Source organism: Rhamphochromis sp. 'chilingali' (assembly GCF_963969265.1).
Source record: "Rhamphochromis sp. 'chilingali' genome assembly, chromosome: 8".
NCBI classification, from domain to species: Eukaryota; Metazoa; Chordata; class Actinopteri; order Cichliformes; family Cichlidae; genus Rhamphochromis; species Rhamphochromis sp. 'chilingali'.
The window spans coordinates 18231082-18249415 of NC_137935.1; the positions used below are offsets into that span (position 1 = coordinate 18231082).

The 18334-nt window shown below is 40.7% G+C and overlaps 4 protein-coding genes across 8 annotated transcripts in view; 2 read left to right on the forward strand and 2 right to left on the reverse strand.

Annotated features, from left to right (window-relative positions):
* Positions 1-72: 72 nt before the first annotated feature.
* Positions 73-6500, forward strand: cep57 (centrosomal protein 57). 2 transcript variants are annotated; one of them, XM_080889461.1, is made up of 11 exons: positions 74-345; positions 702-891; positions 1170-1370; positions 1515-1636; positions 3288-3416; positions 4202-4279; positions 4360-4455; positions 4662-4739; positions 4839-5068; positions 5174-5318; positions 5429-6500. In XM_080889461.1, the coding sequence occupies exons 1-11, from the start codon at positions 298-300 to the stop codon at positions 5612-5614; spliced, it is 1503 nt and encodes a 500-aa protein (XP_080745587.1). In that variant the 5' UTR covers positions 74-297; the 3' UTR covers positions 5615-6500. The 2 variants fall into 2 exon arrangements, with proteins under 2 accessions (XP_080745588.1, XP_080745587.1); XM_080889462.1 differs by lacking the exon at positions 4662-4739 and having other exon boundaries at positions 73-345.
* gucy1b2 (guanylate cyclase 1, soluble, beta 2) lies at positions 5711-11578 on the forward strand (the record flags this gene model as incomplete). Its single annotated transcript, XM_080889841.1, has 15 exons — positions 5711-5761; positions 7111-7184; positions 7344-7438; positions 7531-7691; positions 7781-7880; positions 7985-8184; positions 8263-8350; positions 8469-8572; positions 8708-8924; positions 8995-9315; positions 9414-9562; positions 9722-9868; positions 10100-10254; positions 10382-10563; positions 10859-11578. The coding sequence occupies 15 exons, from the start codon at positions 5711-5713 to the stop codon at positions 11212-11214; spliced, it is 2400 nt and encodes a 799-aa protein (XP_080745967.1). The 3' UTR covers positions 11215-11578.
* A 131-nt stretch (positions 11579-11709) lies between these two features.
* Positions 11710-13495, reverse strand: LOC308400883 (putative coiled-coil domain-containing protein 195). The gene is made up of 3 exons (XM_080888909.1): positions 13146-13495; positions 12520-12742; positions 11710-12313 (listed from the first exon to the last, which is right to left on the reverse strand). Exons 1-3 carry the CDS (start codon positions 13474-13476, stop codon positions 12184-12186), a joined length of 684 nt encoding a protein of 227 aa, XP_080745035.1. The 5' UTR covers positions 13477-13495; the 3' UTR covers positions 11710-12183.
* Positions 13496-17382: 3887 nt separating this feature from the next.
* dock10 (dedicator of cytokinesis 10) overlaps positions 17383-18334 on the reverse strand; it is a 64744-nt gene continuing 63792 nt past the window's right edge. For all 4 annotated transcript variants that reach the window (XM_080889925.1, XM_080889924.1, XM_080889926.1 and 1 more), the window contains one exon: positions 17383-18331. In XM_080889925.1, the coding sequence (XP_080746051.1) occupies positions 18284-18331 (48 nt within the window). In that variant the 3' untranslated portion in view covers positions 17383-18283. The remainder of the gene's footprint in view (positions 18332-18334) is intronic.

An 18334-nucleotide genomic window follows, 5' to 3' on the forward strand; every position in this document is an offset into this window, starting at 1 on the left:
TGTTTTATGGATATTGGCACTCCGGTCCGCGTCTTTTATATGTCCTTAGTGTCTAACGAGTCATAATGTGATTTAAACCATTCGTACCCTTCAGAAACCATGGACTGTGTCGCTTGTCAAAGTGGTGTTTTCTTTTGCACAGCCCATATTAGCACAAACGGCTGTACAAACTGTGCTTAGCTAGTAATCTGTCAGTCGTAATTAAAAAGCGATGTGCTGTAGTTCTACTCTCAGCTAGCATTGCGTCATTTGCATTTCTTTAACACATGCGAGACAGGCTGGAATGGTTGCATTTCGATGGAGACGCTGCCAAAAACACTCGCAGCTGATGCTACGCGGGAAACGGTAGTATTACCAGATTTGGGTGAATTTCAATTGAAAGAAAAATTAAAAGCAGGTTGCCACCGTTTATCTTGAGTTAGCTAGACTGCACAGGAAGCTGCCTAGCAGCAGTTGCTACAACTCAAACTAAACGATGTTGCAAACCTAATAGTGGGCTGAAGTTATTCTGTGTTTGACGTGAACTGGACGGAATGAATATAGTTTTTTTTCTCACGGTCATTTCACTTTCTGTACTCCATTTGTTGTTTTTGGCCCTATTCTATTCGCTCACTGTAAAAAATGTAGATGCCAGCAGTTATCTAAAGTCTAATATGGAAAATGCAGATAACTAAATAACATTTAGTCCTGTTTCCCTGCAGGAATCTTATCCACCACCACCACCAACCTGTGGACCGGTGCCTGACAGTCTGTCTCTGCCATCCTACAAAGACTACCCAGCTCACCGACCTTTTATCAACACACTTGTGCATCACAGACCTCAAACACACACTCATCAATCATATGTTCCATCATCACCCATCAAAGCCTTCCCTGAGACCAACAGTACTGGTACAATTAACTTGTGCATCTCTTCTGTTGCCTGTGTAGAGTTTCCATTCAGGCATTGTAGTGTTTCAGAGCTCCATGGTTACACATGCAACATGATGCTGCACTACTTGAATGTCTCAGCTTCACCAACATCTATTCATTCGTCCAATCATCCTTTCTTAGCTCCTGTCATGTTATCTTCTTTTTCCTTTTAGACCCCAAAAATATCTTGTTACACCAGATATGTCACGATATGCAGACCCTTCCTGTAGCTAACTTATATTTTTATGTCTGTGAAGTGATCTTATCTGCCTTGAGGAACCTACAAGAAAAGATCAGGAGGTTGGAGATGGAAAAAGGACATGCAGAGCGGAGTCTGCATGCACTGGGAAAAGATGCTTCACAAACACTTCTACAGAATGAAGATATTACACCGAGACTCTTAAATGATCAAAAAGACCCAGAAAGACAAAGAAGTGCCCATTCCAACTGCAACCAAGGTGAGTATAGATAGATAGATAGATATATGGTGATAATAATTTAATTACCTTTTCATATACTTTTATTACTGTCTTGTTTCAAGCTATAGTCTTTTTTTTTTTTGTTACCTACATGTCTTCTGCGTATCTTCTCTCTATTTCTAGTGCTGATCAACCACCTTGCTGCCGCAGAGTCTCGCTGTTTGAAGCTGGAGCGACAGCTGGATCACATGAGGAGGATGCTGCGCAATGCCAGAACAGAGAGGACCAACCTGCTTAAACAGCAGGTTAAATGTCATAGCCTGTAGCTTTTCATTTAAAATATACAGTGGTCCCCTGTCTATCGTGGTAGTTACGTTTTAAAAATAACAGGTGAAAGCCACGAAGTAGTCAACGTTATTTTTTACAATTATTATAGATGTTTTAAGGCTGTAAAACCCCTCACTCCACACTTTATACACTTCTCTCAGACAGGCATGAACATTTTCACACTTTTCTCTCTTGTTTAAACTCTCTCAAAGTTCAAACCTTCATAGCAAAATAAGTCCAGTATTATAGAATGAAACCAAAGTCACCCGCGGTTGCCTTTGACGGTGCAAAATGTTTCGTCGAAATTGTTGTGTTTGTTGGGGAGAAAACTTAAAAACATACAGTACAGCACCTCAGAGTCACACTGCTAGCGATAGAAAATTGATGTAAATTTGACAAGCTGAACGCATTCTGTACTGTACAGGAGACACAGTACAAGATTGATTGACAGTGGTCTACAGCCAATCAGGACGCAGAACACAGTGCACTGTAAAAAAAAAAAAAAAAAAAAAAAGCATGCAAAATTGTACAAAAAAAATCGAAACAGTGAGGCCGCGAAAGATGAAAGATGAACCGCGTTATAGCGAGGGACCACTGTATTCATTTAAAAACTTGAAATCAGTAGTCCGTAGATCCATATTCTTGACGGAGGCGCTCGCACTTTCTCCTTCTCCCTTATCTTTCCTGCTTGGCTTCTCATGTCTTTTGTATAGTCTCGCTTAATCTCTAACCCTAAGTGAGTCTCCCAAACTTGTTCTCTAAAACCTAAAGAAGAATTATGGATTTGATCAACTGGTCCCTTAACGAAACTGACAACTCTGGGCTTGGGAGAGCCTGATTGTCCTGCGGAGACATTTGCTGCTGGATACTCGATGGTCGGCTGTGTCGTGTGTCTAGCGACACTCGATGGAGGACATTGAACGACATCTACCAATTCGGAACCATGATAACAGAGTTCTGGCTGATTGGAGCTGGCTCGGACCTGGCTTATCGAAGAACAAGAAGCGGCTACAGCTGTTCAAAATTCCACAAGGCTGGCTGACATGATAGAGGATGGGCAGGGCTGTGAGTACTCATACTGCTTTTGAACACAATATGGATAAGATCTTGGAGAAGCTCATGGCTCTGCTATATGGATAACATCTTGAAGAAGAACAAATGGAATTGAGAGACCTGTTGATCAGTGACGGACATTAGACCAACTGTAAAATTGGATGGAGTTTGTTCGCACTAACCAAACTAACTACCCTCTTCAACTCATGCGGCCCCCTGGCGGCAGCTGGATGCTCAAGGCAAAAGCTGACAGGAATAACAATCCTCCTTTAGATAATAAGACTGTGTTGTGACTTTCTCCCTCCTCATTCAAGGCCACCCACGTCGACCGAAGATTGTTGATCTCCCTGTTGGAGCTCAGTCTGGGGGGAGTTATTTTTTCTCCTCGTCTTTCCTCATGTTGTGCATTTTCCATTGTTATACCTCTCTGACCTGTCTTCCCCATGTGATGTTGTAATGTATGTATGGTTGGAAGGGTAAGATGGCACTGGCGAAGGTCGGTAGCCTTAACCCAACAAATTTCCCACATGTGGGACTAATAAAGGTTATCTTATCTTATTGTTATCTTCCTTTCAGGACATCCTGCAGAAAGCCAAATCAGCTGAGTGGCAGTCTGACACAGCATCACAGTATGCTCAGTTTGACAAGCTGGAGAGACTTGAGCGGGAGTATCTCAGACTGACACGTACACAGAACATTTCCGAGGTAAATATACAGACTTGTTGACGTAGTGTCAGGTACACTGAAATTATCTACTGAACAACCCATGCTCTTCTGTCATAAGGAAGAGAATATTGCCATTAAACATCATAAAATCCATGGCAGTGGCATCAGGCTTCCCCAGATTACCCACAGCTTGTTTTTGTTCAAGCATGGTTTGATAAATCAAAAGTATGAGTATCAAACTGCTGTCCTGGGGGCTCTAAATGTCCCACCAAAGGGTCTGATTTTGGCCCACAGTTAGCTTTGCAAATTGGGGAAATTGCAGTGAAGCAGTGCATAATTTGTTGGCTATTTCACTGTACTACTTACTTAAATATAGATGAAGCAAGTGGTTCACAAAACATTTAATCACTAAAATAGGTTGTTTTTTCATGCCAGAAATAGGACTTTAAAGCATCTCAAGCTATTCATCACCTGGTGGTGTCTTTTCTAAGATTACTGAACAACAGTTTTAGTGTAATTTTCAGTTGAATTTCCCACAGCTCATATTAAAGAAAACAGATAAATGTTCACAAGAGTTTACAAGAAGTCTTTAAACAGACCAGAACAAGACAAAAAGAATACTGGTTCTTAAGAGGAGCTCAGAATTTAAAATTCTGTATGCTGTCATGGACCTGGATTAATCTGCACATTAAGAAGCTAAGAATTATTTTCAGGTTTGTTCTTTATTTGTCAGTATTTTCTATTTTTACTGGACTTAAAAGTGGTAACAAGTAAAAGTTAGTGTTTTGATATATTCATCGTATGATGGGTTTGTTTGTCTTCAGATGAAGATCCTTGAGTTGGAGATGAAACTACAGGAAGAGGAGTACCAAAGAAAGCTCATCCAAGACAAGGCCAACCAAGTAATGAGACATGAATTATAATTTTCATCTTTGCTCTCTCTGTTACTCACTTTACATACTTTCTTCTTTCCAATGCTCAGCTACAGACGGGGTTGGACGCCAGTAGGATCCTGCTGCAGTCTGTGTCACCGTGCCGATCCGCCAAGAAGCCCAAAGAGAAGAAGTCCAATACAAAGGTTAAGACCTTCACATGCTCAGCTCATGGTTTTACTTCTGTTTGAGACTGCTAAGGTTCCTTCTTTATAAGTAGATGGTAGAAGAGACAGTTTTGCTCACAAGTGTAGATTTTATTAAAAAGGTTAAACATGTTCATCAGGGAAACCAGATAAAAACATCAATCCAAATTCCATCTTCCCTAGTTTTATTTCCATTTCCTTTCCAGAAATCATCGCAGCAATATTCCCACACAGAGCCACATTATAGACTGAGCCTGAGAGATGTACCCTTTGTTGCTGGAACGGTATAAAAAGACATGCCCGTGTGATGGAATACAATGGTCTACCATATTTAACATGCACTTCCCTTATGCTGACTCGCTCTCTTTCTCTCTGACGTTTAGTCAGTAGGCTGCAGCCACTCGGTCAGAGCCAACGTCCAGTCAGTTTTGTCTCTCCTGAAGCGACACCAGCCCCACCTCTGCAACAGCCGCGTCCTCTCACGCAACACGAACGGCTCCGGCACAGACGGCCACCGGCATTCAGACAGTTCCTCTTCTTCCTCTTCGGCTAGCGGGGAGGAATTATCGGAGCTGCTGCAAGCCCTGCAGGAGGAGCTGCGACTCATGAGCTTGTGAGCAGTATTTCATTTGATCTCGACACAAGGCAAGTCACAGACGACGATTATCAAAAGTACTTTGGGGGGTTTTTTCAGTGTGTTTCTGCGTGTGTGTTGCAGGGAGCATGATGAGTTAATGAGGCAGGTGGAGGATTGTGTGTTTGAACAGGAAAGAAAGGAACTTCGGAGGGTGCAGGAGAGGCTGTTGTTGAAAATGGAGAGGAAAGGAGAGCAGATCAGTAAGCTGTACAAGCACAAGTCGCAGGTGTGTTTTCACATATGCAGTCACTAGTTTTCTTTCTTGTTATTTATTTTTTATTATTATTATAATTTGTTAAAACTTGTGTCTCTTATCTTTTCCTGTCTCTCTGCCAGATAAAAAAGTTAAGAAAAGAAGCCAATTGCAGGCAGAGCAATGGGAACGAGCTGAGGGTGTCTACCACAGTGTCCACCAGAGGTCACTCTGCGGCAGCAGTCAAGGCTAGACCAGGAGACAGAAGCAAAATGAATCTGAGGCTCCTGAGGGACATGAAGGCTCTGCAGACCTCATTACGGACCTGACACTTGCCCACACTTTAGGTCACTCTTGTTGGTGCTATTTACCTCCCCTCAGCAATTACTTCAACTTCAAAACAGACACTGGCTGAAAAACACTAGATGAACACGAAGAACCAGCCTGTGTTTACCAAGCGTCTGTTTGATGAGCAGGTTCAAGAGCATATGACCTGAAATTCTTTAATATGTTTTTACTAGAATATTTGAAAAGACTGGTATGAGTCAGATTTTAGATGTCACTGATGATCAACACTAACTGACTTGTTTAAAAGCTTTGTTGTTTTTTCTTAATAATTTCTCATATTACTGTCTGACAATATGTTGAGAATATTTTAAAGAAAACTGGGCTTTAAATGGTACTTGATTTATTATTTACAAGTACTATTAAAGAGACAGTGTCTTGGTTCACGGAGCATTTTACCCCCAACATTTTCCTCTTATCTGTTTTTATGCAAGTAGAGACCATTGAAGTCTCTCTACATCTGTTTTAAATCCTGCAATTTGTGTATGTAAAAGTTACACTTTTATATTTTCTATGCAGTTGTAAAGTCCATGATCATTTCTAGAAATGGCCCAAATGTGAGGGGATTTCTTTTTACAATCAGGAGTAAACTGGATCTTAGTGAAGACACGTTTATGTTTTTATGTTTGTGCAGTATTGGTCCAATACATGGTTTTGGTTGTTGAGATTTTTTTGTGGGGGTGGGGCCTGGATACTGAAAGTTTCCTCAAACCCTCATGTGCTTGAGGTGCTCCTCTTCCAAAGACTTGTCCTTCCTGCGTTTGATGCTGGTGTCCGACTTCAGTGAAATCACAACATCCATCAAATAAATTCTCCATTCCTGATTACTTTTTCCCATAATTGTGTGAATCATTATACCATTGCATTAAAGGACCATTTAAATATCTGTTTCTGTTTCCCTTTTTTCAATCCAAATTAAATTCTGTTATGATTTCCTTCATTATCAGCAATGTAAATAACAGTACCCTCTAGCTGTTATTAAGGTGGTCCAAATACAAAGAATTGTTTATCTGCACACATATACAAATATATGAATCAAAATTACTTAGATGTGACAATAAGAATACATGTTTTAACCCTCCTAAAATGGGTAAAAAAGAGAAATTTGGCTGCTACAATTGTAACTCATTCTCAGTTATGAGTTACAGTGATTTTCGAGTCCCTGTTATCAAAGTGTTATTTATAAGAGGCTGTATGTCACCCAGACCCCAGGGGGGGTTGTTAGCACCAGGCTGGACTGGACAACTCCTTTGTGGAGATGAGACTGGGAAGTCTCTTAAACAGGCTGGATTTTCTTGTTGGTTATTTTATGAGAGAAGAGACTGGGTGTGGTGAGAGAGCGGTGTGACGATAATCGTGAAGGGGAAAGCTGCTGGTGGACAAACTGCACAGAGACATGGTATGCTGCTTTTCATGGTATGCTATCTTTTATTATCTTAGTTTCTCAGCTGGCCTGATTTGTTTGTTGTATTCCTGACAGTATGGATTTATTAATGCCTGTTTGAAATCGCTGGTAGTGGAAAAGTTTGGCGAGGAGGCGTGGGTCAAGCTCAGGTAAAAGAAAAATTTCTCTTTGAGAGAGTTGAATTTTTCAAAATCTGTTTGCTTTATTAATGAATTTTTACAGCAGAAACACATTTCTGTTACATTCTTAAAACATATCAGGAAATAAACATATTGTCTTCCCAAAATCATCATCATCATCATACACAGGGATGAAGCTGGAGTCCAGGACACCTTCCTGACACATGAAGTCTACGAAGATGAAATCACTTTGCACTTAGTGGCAGAGGCCTGCAAGCTTTTAGGTGTCTTTCCATTCACGAGTTGTTTCAATATATGAAATTGAAAATTCCAGTCATACATGTTTTTATTTATTTATTTATTGATTTACTTTCAGGAGTAAAACCAGAGGTAGTCTTGAGGCAGTTCGGAGAGTATTTCTTTGAGTTTTGCAAACGCTCCGGCTACCATCACATGCTGCGGACTTTAGGAGGAAATCTGTCTGAATTCACGGAGAATTTGGATGCACTTCACAGCTACCTGTCGCTCTCCTATAAGGTACTTGCTTTCACATCTGTCTCTCTCCCCCCCCCCCCCCTCTTTTTTATTGGAGATATATTTTATTTTTCCATGCTTGATTCTTGCAGGAGATGAATGCACCTTCTTTTCGAGTGGAAAGGAACCCTGATGGAACCATGCTTCTCCATTATTATTCTGACCGCAGAGGACTTTGTCACATTGTTCCTGGTTTATTTGAAACATTTCCTTTAGAAATAACAATTTTGAGCTACATTACTCTCATTCTTAATATGGAGTATTTGGATCTAAATACCAAGTGTTCTCTTTTGTAGGTATTATTGGTGCTGTTGCTAAGGATTTTTTCAACAGTGAGATAACAATGGAGATTGTTAACCAGCTAGAAGAACTGGAGAGAACTGGAAAGAAGGAGCACGTGGTTTTCCTAGTTAGCAGTAAAACTGATGCTTCCTCAAAGGCCCAGATCCTTCATTCTTTGACTGATGAACCTAATACCACCGTCGGGATCAAAAAGGTTAGATTTTAGAAGTGGTAAATTAAATAACAATTTTATTTTACTGGAATTCTAACTCTTTTCTGTTTATTCAAACAGTCTGATCATGAAAAGAAAACAAAGATCAGTTTCACCATGCCCAGGAGTCACTGGCAGACATCAAAGGAGTTGGTTCACATCGGAAAAGGTACAGTTAACATAAAGCCTTGGAGCAATGGGCTGTGCCCAACGACTCCTATAAGACATTTGCATTTTTACATTTGCATGTATAAATAAATATTTACAACATTTATTTTGCTATACAGGCAAATCATTGAAGAATTTTGAACCTGTGTATCCCATGAAGCTCAAAATTGACCTGCAGACTTTCTGCCATGCTTTCCCTTTTCATGTAGTCTTTGATGAGCAGGTAGAATTTACAGAAATATATACATGGTTTAGATTAGCGATGAACAGTCTCTGCATAAACCAACTCAAGAGTCATAAATAATTAAGTCATATAATATTAACGGTGAAAACCTAATGGTGGTGGTGTGTGGTACAGCTGGTGGTGCATCAGGCTGGAGTGAATCTCCAAAGGACTGTCCCTGGGCTGCAGATTGTGAATATCCATTTAGATGAGTACTTCAGCATTGTGCATCCTGAGGTGACTTTCACAATCTCCAGCATCCGGAAGTTCATCAACAGCCACTTTGTCATGCAGACTCGCAGGGAAATGATGCCTGAGACATGGAAAGGCCGGCCTATGCTTCAGCTCAGAGGTAAAAAGAAAGAAACATTTTCTTTTTCTTATGTGTGTATTTTTTTCCATCTTCTGTTATTTGTCTTCAGGTCAGATGATCTGGATGCCTTCTCTGCGCTGCATGTTATATCAAGCCTCTCCTTTGCTGAGAAGCCTTCAGGAGCTGGAGGAAATGCACATGCACATTTCTGACATTGCACCCCATGATGTCACCCGAGACCTTATCCTACTCAATCACCAGCGACTGGCTGAAATGGAGCTATCCAGTCAGCTGGAAAGGAAGAAGGAAGAGCTCCGCATCCTGTCCCAGCACCTTGAGGAAGAGAAGAGAAAGACAGAGAACTTGCTGTATGCCATGCTGCCTAAGCATGTAGCCAACCAGCTGAAAGAGGGCAAAAAAGTAGATGCAGGTTAATAGATAGTTAAAAGATATAAATACTGGATAATTTGTTTGGGCCTATCTGATGTGGCTGTTTTGCATCTTAATTTGTGTGTATGTGTCCTACAGGAGAATTCAAGGAATGCACCATATTGTTCAGTGATGTAGTGACGTTTACCAATATCTGTGCCATGTGTGAACCCATTCAAATCGTTCATATGCTTAACTCCATGTACCTGCAATTTGACCGACTCACCACTGTGCACAATGTCTACAAGGTAAATATGAATGGTGTAACCTGGTTTTTTCCATGTACATTTCACTGGAAAAGAAAAGAACCATTCATGCATTTCCATAAAGCTTTTGGTTACGGGTTGTTTTTTTTCCCATCATGTCATCTGTTTGAACCTGACAGAGTATTTTTCTGTTTTTACCAGGTTGAAACCATAGGGGATGCCTATATGGTGGTAGGTGGGGTTCCTATACCTGTCTCCAGCCATGCTGAGAGGGTGGCCAACTTTGCTCTGGGCATGATTATAGCTGCCAAGGAGGTTATTAACCCCATAACTGGAGGACCCATTCAGGTGCAAGGAAGTTTATAGAGCACTTCTTAAGTAAATGGTTGTGAAATGGGGGGAATTTTACTCAATTATTGTGCTACACCATTACGGTAGTTCTGCTGTAAGCAGCAGAGACAAAAACACACTTTTGAGTGGAAGGAGTCTTCTTTCACTCCCCCAAATGCACCTGTGCCAGAGTTTGAATCCAAATATACATATGTAATTCCATCTGTGTGATGTTTTGTATTTCTATAGATCCGTGTGGGTCTCCACAGTGGTCCTGTATTGGCAGGTGTAGTTAGGGAAAAGATGCCACGCTACTGTCTTTTCGGAGACACTGTCAACACTGCATCTCGTATGGAGAGTCACGGCCTCCCCAACAAGATCCATTTGAGCCCAACTGTATACCAGTGAGGAGACACATAATATTGCACAAGAAAACCTGCATCCATACACACTTTCATGTGCTATGAAACCTGTGTTATCATCAGAATGATTACTGCCTTTATTTCTAAGTCTTGCCTTCATATATTTCAGGGCTTTAAAGAACAAATGCTTTGTCATCCAGAAACGAGGAGAGATAGAGGTGAAGGGAAAGGGGAGTATGACCACTTACTTTCTTGAAAGAAACACCGGAGTGAGCGAGCAGCAGATTATGGGTCTCTGTGACCTGGAGGCCACAGACGGAGAGGACAGCAGCCAGGGAAGCTACCAGCCAGGTCTGTATAGACCAAATGTAGTGATTTGTTGTGTGTCTTTGAAATTATAACTGGTGGTTGTTTGACATTTCTGTCTGTACAATTCCTCCATCTAAAGCACAAGTGCACACTGCAATAGATGCACAGCCTTAGTATCACATCCTCTACAGAGAAAATAACAAAATCAATATGATAAGAGGGGCACCTCAATTTCAACTGTATATAGAAACAGTCTTGGAGCAAATGTGACCACATAAATTCCTCTAGATTGAATAAAGTATTCTGATTCTGACTGTGTTTTTGTCCTCTTTTACAGGTTTTGAAACAAAGCATAAAGATGAGCCTTTCTTGATCCCAATGAATTACAAAGACAGTCCAAGTGAATCTCTGCCATCATCAAATATGTCTGAGATTCAAATCTGCCCAATTCTCAAGCCCACCGACTCAGAAAGCTATGGAAGCCTCGACACTGAAAACCAATCAGAGGATGGAGCTCCTGACCAGTTACAAGCTACTGCTAAATTTGGCCAAACAGAATACACAGAGAAAAACGTAGAGGAATTAGACAGTGATAGCCACGTGGACATGCAGGAGCAAAACTTGATGAGTGATTCTTTGGAAACTAATATTGAAAGAAAACATAGCCAAACCCAGTTCTGTGTAGTTCTCTGAGCTGCTAATACTAATGCATAATAGTTTACAGGCTGTAAATGGTTTATCAGCAAGAGTGGATGTAATGATGAGCATGAACCCTTGCAGCTGACACCAACTACTGACAAAACAACTTTGCTGCAGAGATTATGTTCTGTACTTCATCAGTTAGAGTGATTCGCTGCACTGTACAAGGTTTTCTGTTAATGTGTCATTTATTGGATGTTGCAGATCAAATGTTGAAGTTGCAGGTGAAGTTCAAGTAATGATTATATGCTTTGGTTGTAGCTCATGCGTCTTATATTAGAAGTTTTAATTGTGTCTGCCCTGCACAGTGACAGCGGCACAGTAAGCAAAATGTTTTCATGTTATTGAGAAATGATTATCTATCTATGGAATAATAAAACAGTCTCCTTTAAACATGACTTTCATACCATTTATATTTAATATAAATAATCCAAACACTGGATTCTTTTAAGAAGACTTTTATACATGAAAGCAAAGATTGTGATTTGGTTTTGAGAAAACAAAATACATGCTCAGGAACAGCAGGTCATCTTCAGGAGGTCCATTGACCATCTTCTTCAGTTTACATTGTGAAAAGAAACCAAGATGAATAAATAATGAATAAAACATCGCTCATGAGGTCTGAGTCAGCGACCACAGCTGTCCGTAAAAGGGTTGTCACCTGCAGGTGTGTGTGTCACTCTCAAGCAACACCCGGGGTCAGGTGAAGAGACCAGATATCTGATCCTCGCTCCGGAGGGCTCTGTGCTTCATCACTGTTGACCATGGTCACATGAAAACAACACCTGTAACCAGAGTCTTCTGTTTGTGTGGTCAGGTGTGATAAAAATCGGTCTGCTGGCTCACTCACTAAGAGCCCAGTCTACATTGGCCTAGATGAAGAGGCCAACCTGTCACCTGTCGCAGGCCACAGAGGCTCAGTTCATGTCTGAATTTTGCCTCGTTTAAAGTCTGGTTGTTTTCTCAAGAATCCGTCTCAGTTATGGAATCCAGGTCAGACAGTCTAGGATCCCCCTGGTGTTTGGTCAGAACTGGTCGACTGGTGTAAATGTCATCCACAGGTAGAAGGAAGGTGACAGTTTTCACCTTGGACCTTAAGGTGCAAAGAAAACACAAGAATAATTTTGCTGCAGTTTCAGAGATTCTGTATAAAGACTAGCCTTTTGAGGCAAAGCAATGAACAAAGTACTTTGAAATTAGCCATTAATGGAAACAGTAGTTAAAGCCTCTGTGAGGTCAAGTTTAAGATGAATATTTGTTTAAAGCTACAGTTGGGGCATTTATAGTATTTATCTCTACCTGTTTTTATGAACATATTCCTGCAGGGAGTGCCGGTTGGTAATTTTTCCCACATCTTCCTTTGTTGAGTTACCGAAGACACCTTTCCCATGTTGGATTTCTTCTTGCAGTCTTTCCCAACCAGAGTTGCTTGGCCGGACCCTGTTAATCCTTCCATCCCGTACAGTCACACCAGACAGGTTGGAACTTGTAGAGTACCTCCGAACAGTCATCACAGTGTTTTCTGTGAAACAGCACAAACATGATGGATTGAAAGATTTTTATTTATTTATTTATTTATTTTACAGGGCAGGGATGCCTATAGACAGGAAACAGTAATGTCATGTTCTCAGGTGTCTCTAAATATTACGTTTTAAAGTTTATATAAAATTTACGAATATTATAAAAGGCTATAATTAACATATTTTGATTTTTCCTTAGATACGTTGTTGGCATTTATTGTGAATAAGGAATCTCCTCAAATCTCCTTAAAAAAGGATGACCATTGAATCAGAACGAGCCTATAATGAGCCCTATTTCTAGTTTTAAAGTAAATTTTAATATAATAAAGAACCCTAAGAGATAGCCTATCATACTATTTCATTAGTTTAAACTCAGTCTGATGCCCCACTCGACTTCCCTCTTACCCTTGTATTGTCCCTCCAGGACTGGCGCAGACGCATTTCGCCTCAGGTTCACATAAGGGTTATCATCCTTGTCAGCCTGCTTCTTAACTGCTGATGACACGGGACTAGCTTCTCCTGGCATGGCTGCAAGTGAACGCTGACCAAAGTCTCCCCGCAGCTCCCGGTTCTCCGCTTCCAGCTTCTTGATTTCGTCCCGCATCTCCATGATCACCTGCGCCAGGCTGCGGGTGCTCTCCATGGTGCTGTTGCTGCGTTGCCAGTACCACGGCTTCCCAAACACCGGCAGGGAGTCGCGCAGTAGAAGCTCACTGTGCTCCTGCGGCTTTATCATTGCAGTCCCCAAAGCTTTTGTGGTCCTCCTGCTTAGAGGCTTTCCAGGTTCTCTGCGTCTGTCAATCTCGGTCCAGATCTTGTTATGGGGAAGATTACATCGCCTTTCACCACTTGTACACCTGAAAGCGCTCCGGTGATCATCCAGCAGCACACAAAGAATGTTTTATTCATCACACCCGGCGTCCGGTTTCAGGAAAACTAAGCAGGGGTCGGAAATGAATTGTGCACTGCACAAAAGCTAGAGCGGCACTTAAAAGGAGTTTTTGACATCGTTTTTGTGCCTATAATATTTGTAGCAACTATATGTTTAAGGTGTACGAATGATTTTGGCATCCCAGCTTTACTGTGTGGGGGTCATTTCTCTGTTGGGATTACAATGTCCTCCCCCTGAAATATTAATTAAATCTGTCAGCCAAGACAAATCTTGGAGTGAGACTGAATAGGGGCCTGTTCTGTTTCTTTGGTGTGTGCGTGTGTGTGCCCTGATTTTGATGCATAAGATCATTTAGAGCAGAGCATTTAAAAAAAACAAGTGTAATTGATTATTTGCACAATGACAGTGTGAGTGTTTTTTCAATATGAGCAAATTCACTCAGAAGACAGATATTAATTAAAGTCTATTTAATAGGCTATATGATCCTCTGTCTCATGAATATGCATGTTTGATGAAAGGGAGGAAGGCGGTTAAACCAGAAATTGCAGGCAGTTTTGAAGAAAAAGACAGTAGAAAAAAAGCAGGTGTTTGATGATAATAATAAGAGAAGCAACAAACATGAAATGCAACAGGATGCACTCCAAAGAAAATTTCAGCAAATTACACTCAGTGGGACTTCCATAGTCAGGATGAATGGTCCGGTGTGCCAGTAGAGCTCATGTGGCAACAGGTTGTGATCCCTTATAAATAGACCAGAAAGTCTGTGAGTGCACGTGTACCCTAGCTGGCCCGACTCAAACAAAAACCGAGGTTACCCACATAATTTAAAATGGCATAATCCATAATATACAAGTGGTGTAAGGAAGGGTGTTTAGCTAATTAACAAATTAAAATAGAGCCCCAGTTGGTTTTCTCATGTGTGACTTGGACTGAATGGTGGTGGCTCAGGGCAACCCGAGCCTCCCAGAGTCTAGGCCACTGGGACGGAGACAGGCACACATAAACTAGTCTGTGGAGGAGAGAAACCCAATAAGCTCCCCTTTCTGGTTCACAAAATAGGCTACAGAGAAGGCGGGAGGTGAGAGAGATGAGACTGAGGATGGGAGTACTGCCGATTGGCTGGCAGAAAAACAGTTTGTGTAGAGGACTTTTTGTAGAGGGTCAGTGCAACTCAATCTGCTGCACCTCAGGTGTGGAACAGAGGGAGTGTGAAGAGACAGACATAAATGTGTCAGCTGTCTTGTCAGACTGCGATAACAACAACAGACAAGTGTGAGAAAGAGATGGAGAGTGAGTGAGTGAGTGAGAGAGAAATAAAGGCAATATTTTGTCTTTTACCACCAACTGCATTTTCAGAGCCACTTAACCTCTTTTTATGTGCCGTGTACAAACCCCAGGCTTAGCATCAATTAGTAAAGAACCACTCTGCTGCTTTATCTCTGCATGGTCAGTAATTATACCCAGTGTGGAAAAAAACTGACATCAGATCCGTTGGAAAACTGGTCACTGTGGGAGCACACTAAATTTTAATGCCATGTCACTTTCAATGAAACCTCAACCACAATTTTATACCCTAAACTGTGCTAAAATCAGTGCAACACACTCTACTGACAGATGCATTTGTGAGAGTATGTGTCTATGTTACTTAATTTCAACTGCCTATGTGGGTATAGCTTTTGAGTGTCCTTATGAATTAAATCAAGGAATTCTACCTGATGACCAGAGATGGGCAGTAACGCGTTAGTTGTAACGCGTTACTGTAATCTGATTACTTTTTCGAGTAACGAGTAAAGTAAGGGATTACTATTGCAAAAACGTAATTAGATTACCGTTACTTTCCCGTAGGAACGCTCCGTTACTGCGTTACTAAAACCGTGATTTTTTTGTGAGAATGTCTCACGACAGTGACGTAAGCAAGTGCGACGTTTGTGACAACAGCTGTGTGCAGATCAACAATGGATCACATATCGATTGTGGGAGAGAGTATGAGCGTGCAGCGTTTAAAGTGTGGAAGTACTGACCTTACTTTGAGTTTGATTCCATAAAAAGTGACAAAAACATTAGCGTCCATCGTGCGTGGGAAGAAAACTTCTTTTTACAGCGAAAAAACCCCTAAACTTCCAAGCAAGCACCGAGTGCGCAACGACGTAATGGGAAACTCACAGAGAAACTCGCGGATTCTTCAACTGACCGCGGCACACCTGCACCAGGGTAAACCTCCGCCTACCCCAGTCCTGCTTTACAGGTGAAAATAGAGCAACAGGACTGCTGAGTCTTTGACTTTATTTATTTTCTGCTGTGTTTTACTTGCATCTATTTGAAAGAGTGAGTGTAAACGCAAAAAACATGGCAAGGTCAAGCCTTGAAGGAGATGAGCTACAACAGCAGAAACTGGGTGCCGCTCCTGTCAGCTAAGAAAAGGAAACTGAAGCTACAATTCACTCACCAAAATTGGACAACAGAAGGTTGCTGCTGATGGTATAATGATGTGGGGATATTTTGTTTGCACACTTTGGGCCCTTTCAGTTCAATTTTATTTAGATAGTGTCAAATCACAAAAAACAGTTGCCTCAAGGTGCTTTATATTGTAAGGTAAAGGCCCTAAAATAATACAAAGAAAACAGAGAAAACCCCAACAATCATATGAGCCCCTATGAGCAAGTGCTTTGGCAACAGTTGGAAGTAAAAACTCCCTTTTAATAGGAAGAAACACTCAGCAGAGGGAAGGCCATCTGTCGTGACCGGTTAGAGTTAGGGGAGGAAAATAGGACAAAGACACACTGTGGAAGAGAGACAGAGATTAATAAGAGCCAATTACTAATACTCTAAACCTTTTGTACCAAAGAGTATTATTTATAGACCACAGTCTACCTACCTAAGAAGTATTGTGGTGTACCATGTCCATGCCTTTATGATCACAATGTAGCCATCAGTGTTAGGGTACTTGGGTCGTTGACCCAGTGTTTTGTGTCTTTTGATTCATTATGTTCTCGGTGTATTTTATATTTCCTGGTTTTGTTTACTTATTCTATTGAGTTTACTCAATATTTCTAGTTTTGGTGATCTTAGTTAGTATTTGGTCCTGTTCATGTTTTGGTCTTAGCCCTGTGTTTCTTCCCCAGTCATGTCTCTGTGTGCATCTGCGTCTCATTGTGTGTTCCCTGTATTTCCTGTTTTACTTTGGTAGTCTTCTGTCGCTGTACTCATGTTCTGTTTTGCTTCTCCAATGTCTCGTCTGTTTGATTAGTGCCAGCTGTGTTTCCCAGGTTAGTAAAACTAGTAAAATGCTCTGATTTAGGGGAAAGAAATATTTGGATTTGGAAAAGATGTGGTTATAGTGAAATATATGAAGTCAACATTGAAGATGTAGGGAAACACACACAAAAAATATAATAGTCACACATAAGTGATAAAGAGAGCCATTGTTTATAACACCAGGGAGCAAAGTTAAAAAAAAATTTTCTTCTTCTTTGTCTTTGCCTGAGTTTGCTAATTTAAAATGTCTAATTAATGAATTAGCCGGTCTCAGGCCAATGCAAGACAGAATATGAGTGGCTGCTGTGCAGATTTACAGCCAAGACACAGACTGGATGAGTAAACTTACAGATACAACATAGCAGAGGACCTGTAACCATAATGTAAGGTGCAATTATAAAAAACAACAAAAGACTCACAACAACAAATTAAGCTACTTAAACATAGTCATGATCTTTGGACATTAACAAAATTTTATTTAAATGTTATACATAAAACTTTAGTTTTGTTTGTTTGTTTTTATTCAGCTAAACAAATTTATATATTGTATATTTTATAAAAAGCAACATTTCAAACATTTTTAAATATTAATATTTCTTATTTACAATTTAAAACAGTACAGGAAATAATAACAGTAACAATGAATTTTCAATTATAAAAATGTTACAAAACATATTTTTTTTGTCTGTTTCCATTTGAAAATTGGCAAGCTGATATTTCCAGATCGTTAGCTAGGATACAAAGTAGCAATGTGGAGCTGCTCTACATTCAAACAAGAACTGGAGGTGCGTTCAACTCCTCACATTCTTGGCTAATTAAAACCTGTAATCTAATCATTTGCCATTTTCACATTAGTTGTCTTGCGAGACTTCTTTTAATAGTTTGAAATTCAGTAATATTCCACAGAAAAATGTAAAAATAACTGTAATCAAAATGCACCAGAGAGCTTTATATTTCATACAGCTGAACGCACCTCGAGCTCAGTAAGGTCACTGTTCTCTAAAGGGTCAGGGTTGTGGAGAGAAGGCGCATGTTGTGTGTTTGTGTGCATTTGAATTTGTTTGCAGGTTTGTCTGCCAATGTGTAAGCAAATGTAATCACTTGAGGGGGCAGGGAAATCTATACGACACACGAACCGAGTCTTTTAAATCAAAACGTACAGCAGCTAACAGTCCAGCAGTCTGCTCTCTACTGTAGACAAAGTTCAACAACAGGACTACAGACTACCACAACCACAGTCTACACATTTCTTCCCTTAATGTCCTCTACACTCTTCATCAGTCACAGTTCCACTAGCCAACTGCTTCAGGGGGGAAAAAAAAGGTCGGAAACAATCAAATGAGTCACTCTGAGGCTCAAACTGGGACAAAATGTTTATGGCGAGTCTACTGGCCGTTCAGTAGGTGCTGTGCCTTTCTGTTCCTGGTTGTCTTGTGTGAGGAATCTG

Excerpts from the sequence above, each read along its gene's own strand:
- cep57 (XM_080889461.1), top strand. The coding sequence starts at position 298 with ATGGAGACGCTGCCAAAAACACTCGCAGCTGATGCTACGCGGGAAACG. Across the intron at positions 1,371-1,514 it reads CCATTCCAACTGCAACCAAG|TGCTGATCAACCACCTTGCT; the intron begins GTGAGTATAGAT and ends CTCTATTTCTAG. Across the intron at positions 3,417-4,201 it reads GTACACAGAACATTTCCGAG|ATGAAGATCCTTGAGTTGGA; the intron begins GTAAATATACAG and ends GTTTGTCTTCAG.
- LOC308400883 (XM_080888909.1), bottom strand. The coding sequence starts at position 13,476 with ATGATAAAGCCGCAGGAGCACAGTGAGCTTCTACTGCGCGACTCCCTG. Across the intron at positions 12,743-13,145 it reads CCTGGAGGGACAATACAAGG|AAAACACTGTGATGACTGTT; the intron begins GTAAGAGGGAAG and ends GCTGTTTCACAG. Across the intron at positions 12,314-12,519 it reads GAATATGTTCATAAAAACAG|GTCCAAGGTGAAAACTGTCA; the intron begins GTAGAGATAAAT and ends TTGCACCTTAAG.